Source organism: Phyllobates terribilis, unplaced genomic scaffold, assembly GCF_046119375.1.
Source record: "Phyllobates terribilis strain yellow unplaced genomic scaffold, ASM4611937v1 Scaffold_1__5_contigs__length_1240528914, whole genome shotgun sequence".
Classification (NCBI taxonomy): Eukaryota; Metazoa; Chordata; class Amphibia; order Anura; family Dendrobatidae; genus Phyllobates; species Phyllobates terribilis.
Window position 1 is genome coordinate 975,481,777 of NW_027362761.1, and position 13,873 is coordinate 975,495,649.

General features: G+C 45.9%; 1 protein-coding gene across 5 annotated transcripts in view; it reads right to left on the reverse strand.

Annotated features, from left to right (window-relative positions):
- Positions 1–13,873, reverse strand: part of LOC141156663 (cytochrome P450 3A24-like) — a 90,989-nt gene that overhangs the window by 57,747 nt on the left and 19,369 nt on the right. For 2 of the 5 annotated variants that reach the window (XM_073642887.1, XM_073642904.1), the window contains one exon: positions 3,180–3,232. The exons of the other annotated variants lie outside the window; for them this stretch is intronic. In XM_073642887.1, the coding sequence (XP_073498988.1) occupies positions 3,180–3,232 (53 nt within the window). The remainder of the gene's footprint in view (positions 1–3,179; positions 3,233–13,873) is intronic. 5 annotated transcript variants of the gene reach the window in all.

Here is a 13,873-nt window from a genome sequence, read left to right on the forward strand (position 1 = left end):
GGCATAGCTGTCAGTGTATCGCCGGCTGCCAGAAAGCACAGTCACATCTCCCGATGTGGCCGTGCTATCACTGAGATCGTCATGGGACACTCGGTATATCGACTGTGGCGGACAGGTGAGGATGAGGTTGGTTTATTATTTTACCTTTATTGCAGGTGACCATTGGCTTTGGGGACTAGGTGTAAGGTGAGTATATGGTGTTTTTTTTTTTTTTATAGGAGATGAGAACATCGAGGACAAGGTGTAGGTAAGTGGTAGGTGAGTATAATGTGTTTTATTATTTTTATTTAAATATTTATTTAACTTTTATTTTACTTTTCACTATCACCGCGCAAGCTCCCTGATGAGAGATTACTTCAGCGGCGCTTGTGTACAGTAACAGGAGGCGTTGGATGACGGGGTTAGTAGACTCATCAGCCGGCGCCTGTCACCCGTGATAAGCTTTTTACCGCTGGTGACTGTCATAGCTGCGGGATCATGCTGACAGCTGACTGCATGATCCTCGCATCGCTGTGACCGATGGTAGCCTACTTACCGCCGGTCACAGCCCCTGATTCCCACGCTGTCACGCAGATGACAGCATGGGAAACCAGGGATGTTTGTGTTCGGGGCCGACTTTTGCCAATTTTTGCGCAAAAGAACACGAATCCGAATGTGCCGTATTCGTGCCGAATTTGAAACTGGCGATCATTCGCCGAACAAATTCACTCATCTCTAGTCTGTCGGTTGACATAATTTTAATAGACATTAACAGACATGAAATGATGGAAACTGACAGACCTCATTATACATTATTGGAGTTCATCAGATGCTGTTGTCATATGATGGATCCCTGGCATTGCATCAATGTTTCCATTATAAATAGAAGTCACAATTCAGATGTGAACAAGGCATATTAACATAGTATTTTTTTGTATCCAGATCCATCATATCATCTGAGGATGTTGAGCATCTATCATGTTTTCATTTGCAAATGCTGATGCAAAATATCGTTGCTGTAAAGTGCTGTTATACAATCTTGTATACTGATAATTTCTCGAAAGTCAACAGATGGAAACAAATAGCTCTGGATAATTTTCAAAGCTATAGAAAATTATAGAAAAACAGGCTGACATGCTATCAAATAAAAAATATACAGTACAGACCAAAAGTTTGGACACACCTTTTCATTTAAAGATTTTTCTGTATTTTCATGACTTTGAAAATTGTACATTCACACTGAAGGCATCAAAACTATGAATTAACTCATGTGGAATTATATACTTAACAAAAAAGTGTGAAACAACTGAAAATATGTCTTATATTCTAGGTTCTTCAAAGTAGCCACCTTTTGCTTTGATGACTGCTTTGCACACTCTTGGCATTCTCTTGATGAGCTTCAAGAGGTAGTCACCGGAAATGGTTTTCACTTCACAGGTGTGCCCTGTCAGGTTTAATAAGTGGGATTTCTTGCCTTATAAATGGGGTTGGGACCATCAGTTGTGTTGTGCAGAAGTCAGGTGGATACACAGCTGATAGTCCTACTGAATAGACTGTTAGAATTTGTATTATGGCAAGAAAAAAGCAGCTAAGTAAAATGGCCATCATTACTTTAAGAAATGAAGGTCAGTCAGTGCGAAAAATTGGGCAAACTTTGAATGTGTCCCCAAGTGCAGTTGCAAAAACCATCAAGCGCTACAAAGAAACTGGCTGACACGAGGACCGCCCCAGGAAAGGAAGACCAACAGTCACCTCTGCTTCTGAGGATAAGTTTATCCGAGTCACCAGCCTCAGAAATCGCAGGTTAACAGCAGCTCAGATTAGAGACCAGGTCAATGCCACACAGAGTTCTAGCAGCAGACACATCTCCTCAACAACTGTTAAGAGGAGACTTTGTGCAGCAGGCATTCATGGTAAAATAGCTGCTAGGAAACCACTGCTAAGGACATGCAACAAGCAGAAGAGACTTGTTTGGGCTAAAGAACACAAGAAATGTACATTAGACCAGTGGAAATCTGTGCTTTGGTCTAATGAGTCCAAATTTGAGATCTTTGGTTCCAACCACCGTGTCTTTGTGCGACGCAGAAAAGGTGAACGGATGGACTCTACATGCTTGGTTCCCACCGTGAAGCATGGAGGAGGAGGTGTGATGGTGTGGGGGTGCTTTGCTGGTGACACTGTTGGGGATTTATTCAAAATTGAAGGCATACTGAACCAGCATGGCTACCACAGCAACTTGCAGCGGCATGCTATTCCATCCAGTTTGCGTTTAGTTGGACCATCATTTATTTTTCAACAGTACAATGACCTCAAACACACCTCCAGGCTGTGTAAGGGCTATTTGACCAAGAGGGAGAGTGATGGGGTGCTACGCCAGATGACCTGGCCTCCACAGTCACCAGACCTGAACCCAATCGAGATGGTTTGGGGTGAGCTGGACCGCAGAGTGAAGGCAAAGGGGCCAACAAGTGCTAAGTATCTCTGGGAACTCCTTCAAGATTGTTGGAAGACCATTTCCGGTGACTACCTCTTGAAACTCATCAAGAGAATGCCAAGAGTGTGCAAAGCAATCATCAAAGCAAAAGGTGGCTACTTTGAAGAACCTAGAATATAAGACATATTTTCAGTTGTTTCACACTTTTTTGTTAAGTATATAATTCCACATGTGTTAATTCATAGTTTTGATGCCTTCAGTGTGAATGTACAATTTTCATAGTAATGAAAATACAGAAAAATCTTTAAATGAGAAGGTGTGTCCAAACTTTTGGTCTATACTGTATGTAAAATTCTGGTTTCAACTGTGTATATATATATATCATGGTGCGTGTATGTGTATATATATATATATATATATATATATATATATATATATACACATACACGCAGCATGATGGAAACAGCAGTCCAATGGAAATAAGTAAAAAACGTGGACTTTATTTACCCAGATACATACAAGACTTTTAATGAATTTAGTGCATCTTTTCAGCCTGCCTGCGCACCAGGGTCAGAAATGTACTCCAGTCATGAGCCACGGTACAGTTTTGCTATAATTCACTCAGATTCTGGCATAAATTATTACAAAATCTGTTGAGCTGTTCTAGGTCACACTTTTCCTCTAAGCCATGCTCTCTTTTCAGAAATTCTTTCATACCAGTTTCTCCGCATGAAGAGACAAATTCTCCGTTATATCGTTTACTTACCCCCATATTTTTCCATATTTTTTGAAACATTCCATGTCACATTCAAAAACTCCCTAAAAACAAAAAAAGTATTTGCTTTACTAGTAAGTAGTAAAAAAGCGATAATCTGCAAACTAAGAAAAGAACATTGTTAGATGTAGATAGAGTAACTGGTTTATAAAGTCGGTTATTACAGGCAGATGTAGCAAGCTCTCACAAAACACAAAAATCAGCGAGATATATTATTCACCTTGAAATTGGGACATTGCTCTGTCTCTGGTGTGTGACGACATTTCTGCTTCTGTTATACAATCTCATATGCTACTTCTCTAACATTCAAAATTGCTGCTACATGTTCCATTTTCTGCACCGAGCTCTAGAGCATGGGTGCACAACTTTTTTTGGCCCATGGCCACATTGTCATACTGAACGAATCCAGGGGCTGCGCTAAAAATTAAAGTTGTATTACCTTCCGTGACATTTGGGGCTTATCGAAAGTATATAAAATAAATGTCTGATAAGTACAAATTCAAATTCCAGAACTCTTACCTCCAAAAATCAGCCCTCTAATGCTATGTTCACATTGAGTTTTTTTTTACGAGAATTTAGAAATAGATTCTGTTCCTAAATCCACATCAAAAACCATGTCAAATACTCTTTGAACAAGTTTCCGACTGATTTTAATGAGTAAAGTTCCTTTAGTGTATAAGCAGGTATCAGAATGCAACAGCGGAGACACAGGCAGAACAACAGTATATTTATTTTATTTAACAAGTAATATTAATTATAAAACACATATTATATGGTAACAATTTCCTTATAATGTTTGGCAGTAAATCACATCACAGAATAAATTATCAGAATACACTAGAATTCAGGGGCTGGTAGTTTAAAATGATCTACTGGAGGGAAGGGGAACTAGATTGTCATTAAGTATACTGGGCAAGGTTTCCCCCATCACTCTCTATCCACTTTCGCGATGTCGCTCTGGCGTCTGCTGGTCCCCGTTTGACTACTGTCTTTCCCTTTATCTGTGCCCGGTACCACGTGTCTCTGGCGCACACATCTGAGAACCATGCCCTGCAGCCTGCTCCCGACCTGTCAACCTACGTCACCTGGGTGAGGAACCTTGACTGGCATTGCTCGGGTCTTCAGGGCTTGACCATTGACATCTGGGCGGATATGCGGCACTTTTCTTCCTGACAGGAGCTCCGGTCGCTGCTGTCGCTCCTCCCTTCTCTCTCCTTGGTGCCAGAATCACCTCAGAACTTGCACACGCGCTGTTTTTCTCTGACAATACTGTACCCGGGCTCCTGATCAGACTCCTCCCCTTTGCCACATCTCCTCACTGTTCTGGTTCCACAGTGTCTTGTCTCTTTACAAGTGGACACAGTGCTGTTTTTTTCACGTTATTTTGAACATTTCACAGTAAAACCAATATGAAGCTTATTCAAAGAGTATTTGAAGCATTTTTATGTGCATCTGCAGTAAAATCCTTTTCTAAATCCTTGTAAAATACTGTGTGAATAAGCCCAAAAGAGGAAGAGGTCATGCACACGGCTCTCTTCAATAGACCATGGGTTTTTGCTTACTGCCTAAAGATTCGGAACTAGTATTGAGCATTCCGATACTGAAATATCGGGTATCAACCGATATTCGCTGTATCGGAGTTCCGATACTGAGTTCCGATACTTTTAGAATATCGAATACCGGAATCGGAAGTTCCCATAATGCAATGAGCTAGTTTGATTTTATTCAGCCAATCAGGATCCTAAGAAGTGTGGGCACATCCTGTTAGGCATGTTAACTAATGGCATGGCTGTGATTGGCTGATGAAATGATGTCATGACGCACTATAAAAGCCGCCGCCGCCATTTTGTGTTCACTCTGCTGTGAATTCAGTTAGGGACAGGACGCTGCTGTTCTGAGGGACAGTTTGAGATAGCGATTTGCTTTATTGTGCTTTACCCAGGCTACTTTATAAACTGCTGTGCGAGAAGCTTTCTTTTGCCTTGCAGCGCTAGTGCATAGTTCTCTGCACTGTTCACGGCTGTCTGCGAGGTCTCTGCGTGTGAGTGCTGCTCATGCTGTAGTGTGTTCTGCAGCCACGTCCAGTTGTAGTCCGCTCAGCGTGCGTCACTGCCTCATACATTGTCCTTTTTTGCATTAGTGCTGCTAATTTTTCATGATTTCTCCTATTAGTGTGGTTCCATCCGTATCCAGCTACATTGCTTCCAAACACACTATATAGGAGTAGATAGAGAAGCCTTTCTGCAGCCTTGTGCCCTGCAGCCCCAGCCAGATTAGTATTAGCCTATTTTTTGTAGCCTCATCTATTGCATTGTAGGTTACCTTCCTGCATTGTAATAGCTAAAAAAAGTTTGTGATACTATCGGTTTTACATCTTTGGGCACATCCAGTGTCTTTTTGTTATAAAAAAAAACATAAATAAAGTTCACCAAACACTCCACTTTACAGTTGTGTAGGCCACATTAGCTCATATTAAAGTCTAGTCCACACTAGTGTTTCTTATACCTGTTAGCAGCTGTTCAGGAATAAGCACACTAAGCCCTTAGTACTTTTCTGCCTATCTTTATCAGTCTACCAAGATGAAGAAGGCAGGGAGTAAGGCATGTGGTCGTGGGCGTGGGCGTGGAGTTTCTGCAGGGAGAGGACTTGGGGATTCTGTGCCTGCTGCGGGCACCAGTGACTCAGCATCCCCCAGTTTTACCAGGGAACAGTCCTTTATGCGCAGCTTTGTAGGAGCTCGCTATACCCCACAGCTGCGGGAGGACCAAATTGAAGCCGTTATCGGATGGATGGCAGCTAACGCATCGACTTCAATTAGTTCCAGATCCTCTCAGGTCCTGAGCACTGAAGAGCACCCATCTGTCTCTTCACCACCTGCCAAATTGCCCAGGCAGTCAGAGAGCCCTGGACAGGAGCCATCTCTACTTCTGTTCTCTGAATCTCTTGGCTTGGAAAGAGAGGGCCAGCCAAGCAGAATTCTAGAATTTGAAGAAGAGGTAGTATGTAGTGATGCGCAACCGCTTTGTCTCTCTGAATCTGAAGAGGCGGGTGGGTCAGTGCCTATGGTCAGCACACCTCAGTACGCATCTGATGATGAGACTCAGGTGCCACTTTCTAGTGCGTACTGTGCTCTCGAGACTACCCAGGAGAAGCAGTTGTTTGAAGAGGGCAGTGTAGATGATGAGGTCCTTGACCCATCATAGCGTGAGGTACAGGAAGGTGGTGGGAACAGCTCTGGAAGAGATTCCCCGAACGGCCCAAAAAGGAGGGAGAGGGAGGGGGCCGACTTGGTTGCCTGTAGCCTCCACTTCAGCACCCATTAGGAGCAAGCGTCTTTCAAAACCCAAAACGGGCGCTCCCAAGACTTGCATTGCCTAATCCTTTTTTGACACAGTTGCAGATGACATTTGCTTTGTCAAATGCAAGCTGTGTAATCAGAAAGTGAAAAGAGGGAAAAGTGTCAGCAACCTCAATACAAATATGTGGAAACATGTGCGGACCAAGCACATGGTAGAGTTACAAAGACACACTGAAGACCTAGGCCAACCTACAGCGCCACCTATCACCTCTTCAGCTCGTGTTGTAGCCTCTTCCTCCAGCTCACACACAGCTGGTTCGGCTTCCTCACAGGATCGCCATGGAAGAACCTCTGGCACTGTTGTACAGAGACACAGTGTCATTCCACCCACAGCACCACGTTCCCTGTCATCCTCACACTCCCAGGCCAGTCTACAGCCATCGTTAGCACAGGCATGGGAGAAAAGGCGCCCATACTCGGCAAACCACCCCCGAGCACAGGCTCTGAATGCTTGCATTGCAAAATTACTGTCCCTTGAAATGCTATCATTCAGGCTGGTGGAGACTGACACCTTCCGTAACTTGATGGTATTGGCAGTCCCACAATACAATGTGCCCAGCCGCTTTTATTTCAGCAGGCAAGCCGTCCCTGCCCTGCAACAGCATGTGGAGGGAAAAATTAAACATGCGCTACAAAACGCCGTAGCAAGGTCCACCTGACCACCGATGCGTGGACCAGTAAGCATGGACACGGACGATACCTTTCCCTCACTGCCCATTGGGTAAATGTTGTGGAGCCGGGTACAGATCTTGAGAGTGGCGCTGTACGTGTTCTGCCAACTCCAAGGATTGCAGGAATCCAGTCTGTACACATTGACTCCTCCTCATACTCCAGTTCCTCTGAATCAGCGCTGCAGGAGCCGTCACGGTTTACCTCCACATCGACCCATGAACGGTTGGTTACCTGTTACGACCGATATGAGCACAGCCGTGGCCAAACGTCAACAGGCCGTATTGAAATTAATTTCTTTGGGGAATCAAAGCCACACAGCGCAGGAGCTCTGGAATGCCATCAATCAGCAGAGGGACGTGTGGATTGTGCCAGCGAATCTCCAGCCAGGCATGGTAGTGTGTGACAATGGCCGAAATCTGGTGGCAGCTCTGGGCCTAGGCAACCTCACTCACATCCCATGTCTGGCACATGTGCTCAACTTGGTCGTGCAGAGTTTTTTGAGGGACTATCCAGATCTTGATGCACTGCTGCACAAGGTCCGCATAGAGTGCGCTCACTTGCGGCGTTCCAGCATCACAAGATCGCGCATTGCAGCTCTGCAGCGCCGATTACGCCTTCCGGAACATCACATCATATGTGACCTACCCACCAGGTGGAATTCAACGTTACATATGTTGGAGAGGTTGTGTGAGCAGCAGGCAGCAGTAATGGAGTACCAGCTGCAGCAGGCGCAAACAAGTCGCACTGCGCGCCGTTCACACTTCACCACCACTGAGTGGGCCTCTATGAAGGACATCTGCCAGGTTTTGCGTGCCTTCGATTATTCCATGCGGATGGCGAGTGCAGATGATGCACTAGTCAGCATGACTATCCCCCTTATCTGCCTGCTTGAAAAAACACTGCAAGCACTAAGGGAGGAGGTTTTGGAAGAGGTGGAGGATGAGGAGTCACAAATGCCATCTGCTTCTGTACAGTCTGCGCAACGTGGTTCCTCACAAAGGCCTAGGCAGGGGACACTTTGTGAGGAGGATGAGGAGGAGTCAATGGAGGAGGAAGATATCTGTCCAGAGGATGGAGGTACACAATGCTCTAGTAGTCAGTATCTAGAGCGAGGGTGGGGTGATGCAAAGCAGGCAGAGATCACACCTCAAGCAGGGGACAGCATTTCTTGGCCAGTTGGCAGTCTGCAGCACATGGTTGATTTCATGCTGCAGTGCCTGAGAAACGACCGCCGCATCGCCCACATTCTCAACACGGCTGATTATTGGGTGTCCATCCTCCTACATCCTCGCTACCGGGACAACTTACAAAGCCTCATAACACCGTTGAATCGGGAGCGTAAAATGCGGGAGTACCAAGACACACTGGTGCATTCCATCATGTTCTCCATTCCACCCGAGAGCAGTGCTGCTAGTACTTTACAAAGCAGCTCAGTGCGTCGAGGCAGTGGAGGAAGCTCTGCACAAAGAGGGAGCAGAAGCAGCGCCTCAGCACAAGGCAAGAGCAGTATGGCCCAAATGGGACAAAGTTTTGTGTCCCCGCCACAAATGTCTACACCATCGCAGACGGCTCCAGTCAGCCTTCTCAGTGTACTCCCAGACGGCTCTTCCCCCTTTAAGTTTTGGGTCTCTAAGCTGGATACATGGCCAGAGCTTAGCCAGTATGCACTGGAGGTGCTGGCTTGCCCTGCTGCTAGTGTATTACCGGAACGCTTCTTTAGTGCCGCAGGTGGTGTACTAACAGACCGTCGCATCCGACTATCCTCCGATAACGTTGACAGGCTTACTTTTCTGAAAATGAACAAGGCCTGGATCTCGCATGAATTTGCCAGTCCTCTTCCAGATTAAATAATTGGTTGTCAACAGTATCCAGGTCTCCTGTTGTGTTCATGTTTCTACCAACTGAACTGTAATCCCTGGGCTCCAACACCGCCAGTTGCTGCTCAGAAGTGCCGTCTGCACAGTAAACACTTGCTCCAGTGTTATTGGGGTTCAGTAACGTCAGCTGATCCGCCGCTGTGTGTCCGGCAATTTCTCCTGCTCTGTCCACATTCACACTACTACTGATTTTAAACTTACTCCAATTAGGCCTCTGGCTCCTCTCTGTTTTCAGTATTTACCCAGGGCTCCAACACCACCAGTTGCTGCTCAGAAGTGCCGTCTGCACAGTCAACACTTGCTCCAGTGTTATTGGGGTTCAGTAACGTCAGCTGATCCCCTGCTGTGTGTTCGGCAATTTCTCCTGCTCTGTCCATATTCACACTACTACTGATTTTAAACTTGCTCCAATTAGGCCTCTGGCTACTCTCCGTTTTCAGTATTTACCCTGGGCTCGAACACCGCCAGTTGCTGCTCAGAAGTGCCGTCTGCACAGTCAACACTTGCTCCAGTATTATTGGGGTTCAGTAACGTCAGCTGATCCCCTGCTGTGTGTCCGGCAATTTCTCCTGCTCTGTCCACATTCACACTACTACAGATTTTAAACTTGCTCCAATTAGGCCTCTGGCTCCTCTCTGTTTTCAGTATTTACCCTGGGCTCCAACAACGCCAGTTGCTGCTCAGAAGTGCCGTCTGCACAGTCAACACTTGCTCCAGTGTTATTGGGGTTCAGTAACGTCAGCTGATCCCCTGCTGTGTGTCCGGCAATTTCTCCTGCTCTGTCCACATTCACACTACTACTGATTTTAAACTTGCTCCAATTAGGCCTCTGGCTCCTCTCTGTTTTCAGTATTTACCCTGGGCTCCAACACCGCCAGTTGCTGCTCAGAAGTGCCGTCTGCACAGTCAACACTTGCTCCAGTGTTACTGGGGTTCAGTAACGTCAGCTGATCCCCTGCTGTGTATCCGGCAATTTCTCCTGCTCTGTCCACATTCACACTACTACTGATTTTAAACTTGCTTCAATTAGGCCTCTGGCTCCACTCTGTTTTCAGTATTTACCCTGGGCTCCAACACCGCCAGTTGCTGCTCAGAAGTGCCGTCTGCACAGTCAACACTTGCTCCAGTGTTATTGGGGTTCAGTAACGTCAGCTGATCCCCTGCTGTGTGTCCGGCAATTTCTCCTGCTCTGTCCACATTCACACTACTACTGATTTTAAACTTGCTCCAATTAGGCCTCTGGCTCCTCTCTGTTTCCAGTATTTACCCTGGGCTCCAACACCGCCAGTTGCTGCTCAGAAGTGCCGTCTGCACAGTCAACACTTGCTCCAGTGTTATTGGGGTTCAGTAACGTCAGCTGATCCCCTGCTGTGTGTCCGGCAATTTCTCCTGCTCTGTCCACATTCACACTACTACTGATTTTAAACTTGCTCCAATTAGGCCTCTGGCTCCTCTCTGTTTTCAGTATTTACCCTGGGCTCCAACACCGCCAGTTGCTGCTCAGAAGTGTCGTCTGCACAGTCAACACTTGCTCCAGTGTTATTGAGGTTCAGTAACGTCAGCTGATCCCCTGCTGTGTGTCCGGCAATTTCTCCTGCTCTGTCCACATTCACACTACTACTGATTTTAAACTTGCTCCAATTAGGCCTCTGGCTCCTCTCCGTTTTCAGTATTTACCCTGGGCTCCAACACCGCCAGTTGCTGCTCAGAAGTGCCGTTTGCACAGTCAACACTTGCTCCTGTGTTATTGGGGTTCAGTAACGTCAGCTAATCCCCTGCTGTGTGTCCGGCAATTTCTCCTGCTCTGTCCACATTCACACTACTACTGATTTTAAACTTGCTCCAATTAGGCCTCTGGCTCCACTCTGTTTTTAGTATTTACCCTGGGTTCCAGCACTGCCAGCTGTTTCCCAGCAGTGTCTTTGGCACGGGTACTCCCTCCTGCCCAGCCTGGTTCCAGCACCCCAGCTGTTTCCGGGTAGTGTCAACGTCAGTTTGCCTCCAATACGTTGTCCTGTCGTGTTGCGGTCGGGTTAGCCGACTCTATGGTGCCTGCAGTTTAGGTGACTCCTATGTGGGCTGCTGGATCTGGCAATGAAGGCTGGTTCCATAGTGCCAATAGGACAAGCACCCCCTGTAGGACTGTGGGTTTCAGTAACTCCGGCCGGCTCGCGGCCTTGCAACGTTTTTTTTCATGTGTACCTTCTGCTGCCTATCTGAGTTCCAGTACCATTAGCTGGTTCTTTGGAAGTCAATCTTGAACATGTCCCCCTGGGTTCCAGTAACATCAGCTGGTTCCAGGCAGTGCCTTTGGCTTAGGTGCCTCCTTCTCGGTATCCGAGTTCCACTAACGTCTGCTGGTCCTTGGTAGTGCTTTCTGGCACAGGTACCTCCTGCTTAGTAACTGGGTTCCAGTACCATCAGCTGGTCCTCGGTAGTTCCATTGGCTCTTGTACCTTCTGCTACCCATCCGGGTTCCAGTTCCGTCAGCTGGTTTTCGGCAGTTCCTCATCCTTCTTGTACCTTCTGCTACATTTCCAAATTCAAACTTTTTGAAATGGTTTTTGGTAATCACTCTGGATCTCCCTGACGACGACCCTGAAGACGACGACCCAGAAGACCACCGCGAAGAAGACGAGGACCCCGAAGACGACGACCCTGAAGATGACGACCCTGAAGACCACCCCGAAGAAGACAACGACCCTGAAGACGACGACCCTGAAGACGACGACCCTGAAGACCACCCCGAAGAAGACAAGGACCCCAAAGATGACGACCCTGAAAACGACGACCCTGAAGACCACCCCAAAGAAGACGAGGACCCCGAAGACGACGACCCTGAAGACCACCCTGAAGAAGAAGATGACCCTGAAGACGACGACCCTGAAGACCACCCCAAAGAAGACCAAGAAGATGACCCTGAAGAAGATGACCAAGAAGACTAAGCAGTGTATGGGGGTGAGTCCGTTCCTCCTCGTGGTGCCCCTGGAAAATACCTGCTGCTGCAGGCCAAACTGAAGGCGGACAAATCCTGCTGTAAATCTTTTGTGACAGGCAGAACGGAAGATGTAATCTTCAAACTTTTATAGATAACAACTACAGGAATGCCTGTCACAACTAAGAATATGATGTAGAAGAAGAATAGTTGAATAAGAAGAATATGAAGAATGTAAAAAAAAAGAATAATAGGAAGAAGGTGAAGAAGAAGAAGATGAATAAGGTGAAGAAGAAATTGATGAAAAAGATGCTGCTGCTGAGGATGATGAAGGAGAAAGTGTGGGAGAAGTAAAAAAGAAGGTGAAGAGCATGGAAGTAGTGAAACATAAATATCTGACAAAATATAAAAAGCTTAACATACTCAATATCTTTGTAACTCCGAATGTCTTAAAAAAAATTAATTCCTGATATTCCATTTGATTGGGCTAAACCTCTATGCCTTTAATGTCACCTCCACCTCCCCCAATACATTCTACATTATTCTTAGTTGTTTTCCTTCATGTAGAATTAACCTACAAGGAAAGAAAGGGTTTATTTTCATTCCAATATTTGTGTCCCATTGACTTGCATTGGTTTCCGGTATTGGAATCGGCGATATCCGATATTTTTTGGGTATCGGTCCGATCCAATCCGATCCGATATTTCCCGATATTGGAAGGTATCGCTCAACACTATTCAGAACTCCTATAATCTACAGTACAGCGAGCCATAGACAGGAAAGGCCGCCTGTCTAATTCACATATGACTTTCTGGAGTTTCAAATAAAATAAGAGACCTAATTCTCCTGATGTATGAGGCACCCTGAGATGTCTACACAGGGTGCCATTAGTACTTGCCAGTCCCTGCCTGCTCCTCAGCTGCTGCTACTACTCTTCTATGTGTGGCTGCTCAGATACAGCTAACCTGTCAGTCAAGCATTTTTCCGTCGATATGGTTGGGGGGGGGGGGTGTCGCACAGAATGACATTCCATGCCGCGAGTGTCCTTTGTGTCACAGACTGTGCACCCCTGCTGTAGAGGATCCTTCTTTATAGAGTTATGTGTCTGTGTGTTGTGACAAAGTCACTGGCAAAGTACTGGAGTGGGGTGGGCCTGAATGTAGCAGCTCTGGAGCTGTTTGTTTCACACATGCTGAATGTATGGAGACTGCAGGTCTCCTGGAAGAAATTCCTTTGCTAAAGGACTTGGAAACTGGTGGGCTAACAAGCACTATTGTATGAACTTGTTATTTTACGTTTTACCTTCTGCCGGACAAAGGCTGTATTTATGTTTTCTGGGGACGTGGTTTATGAGGATTGCAATAAACCAGCCGCACTTTAATTTTTGGTCAGATGTCAAAGTCACTTATCAAAGTGACATATCAAAGTCACTTGACAAAGTCATATATCAAAATCACTTAACAAAATCAGTTCTCAGACAGGGTATTTAGCCTCAAACTGACATCATTCTGATGTTTGACTTTGATATCTGATCATGTCCTAAAATGGACACTGTATTGTTCTGTTGAAAAAGGAACAAGAGTCTGTGCTTGGTTGTCTGCCTGCAGCTCAAGTTGGAACCCTGGAGCAGATTTGACTCTCAAGGAAAACTGTGAGTGTTATTCAGTACACGCAAACTACAAAACAGACTGAACACTATTTTCTCTTTGTGGGTAGTCAGGATGTGGGAGCACAGCAGTAGTCCTTCGCCATAACTACCACCCTGCACCCATCACATTTGTTCTACACAAATACTTTTTGTCAGTGAAGCTTTACCTTGGCCAGTAATAAAAAACCTTTAGTC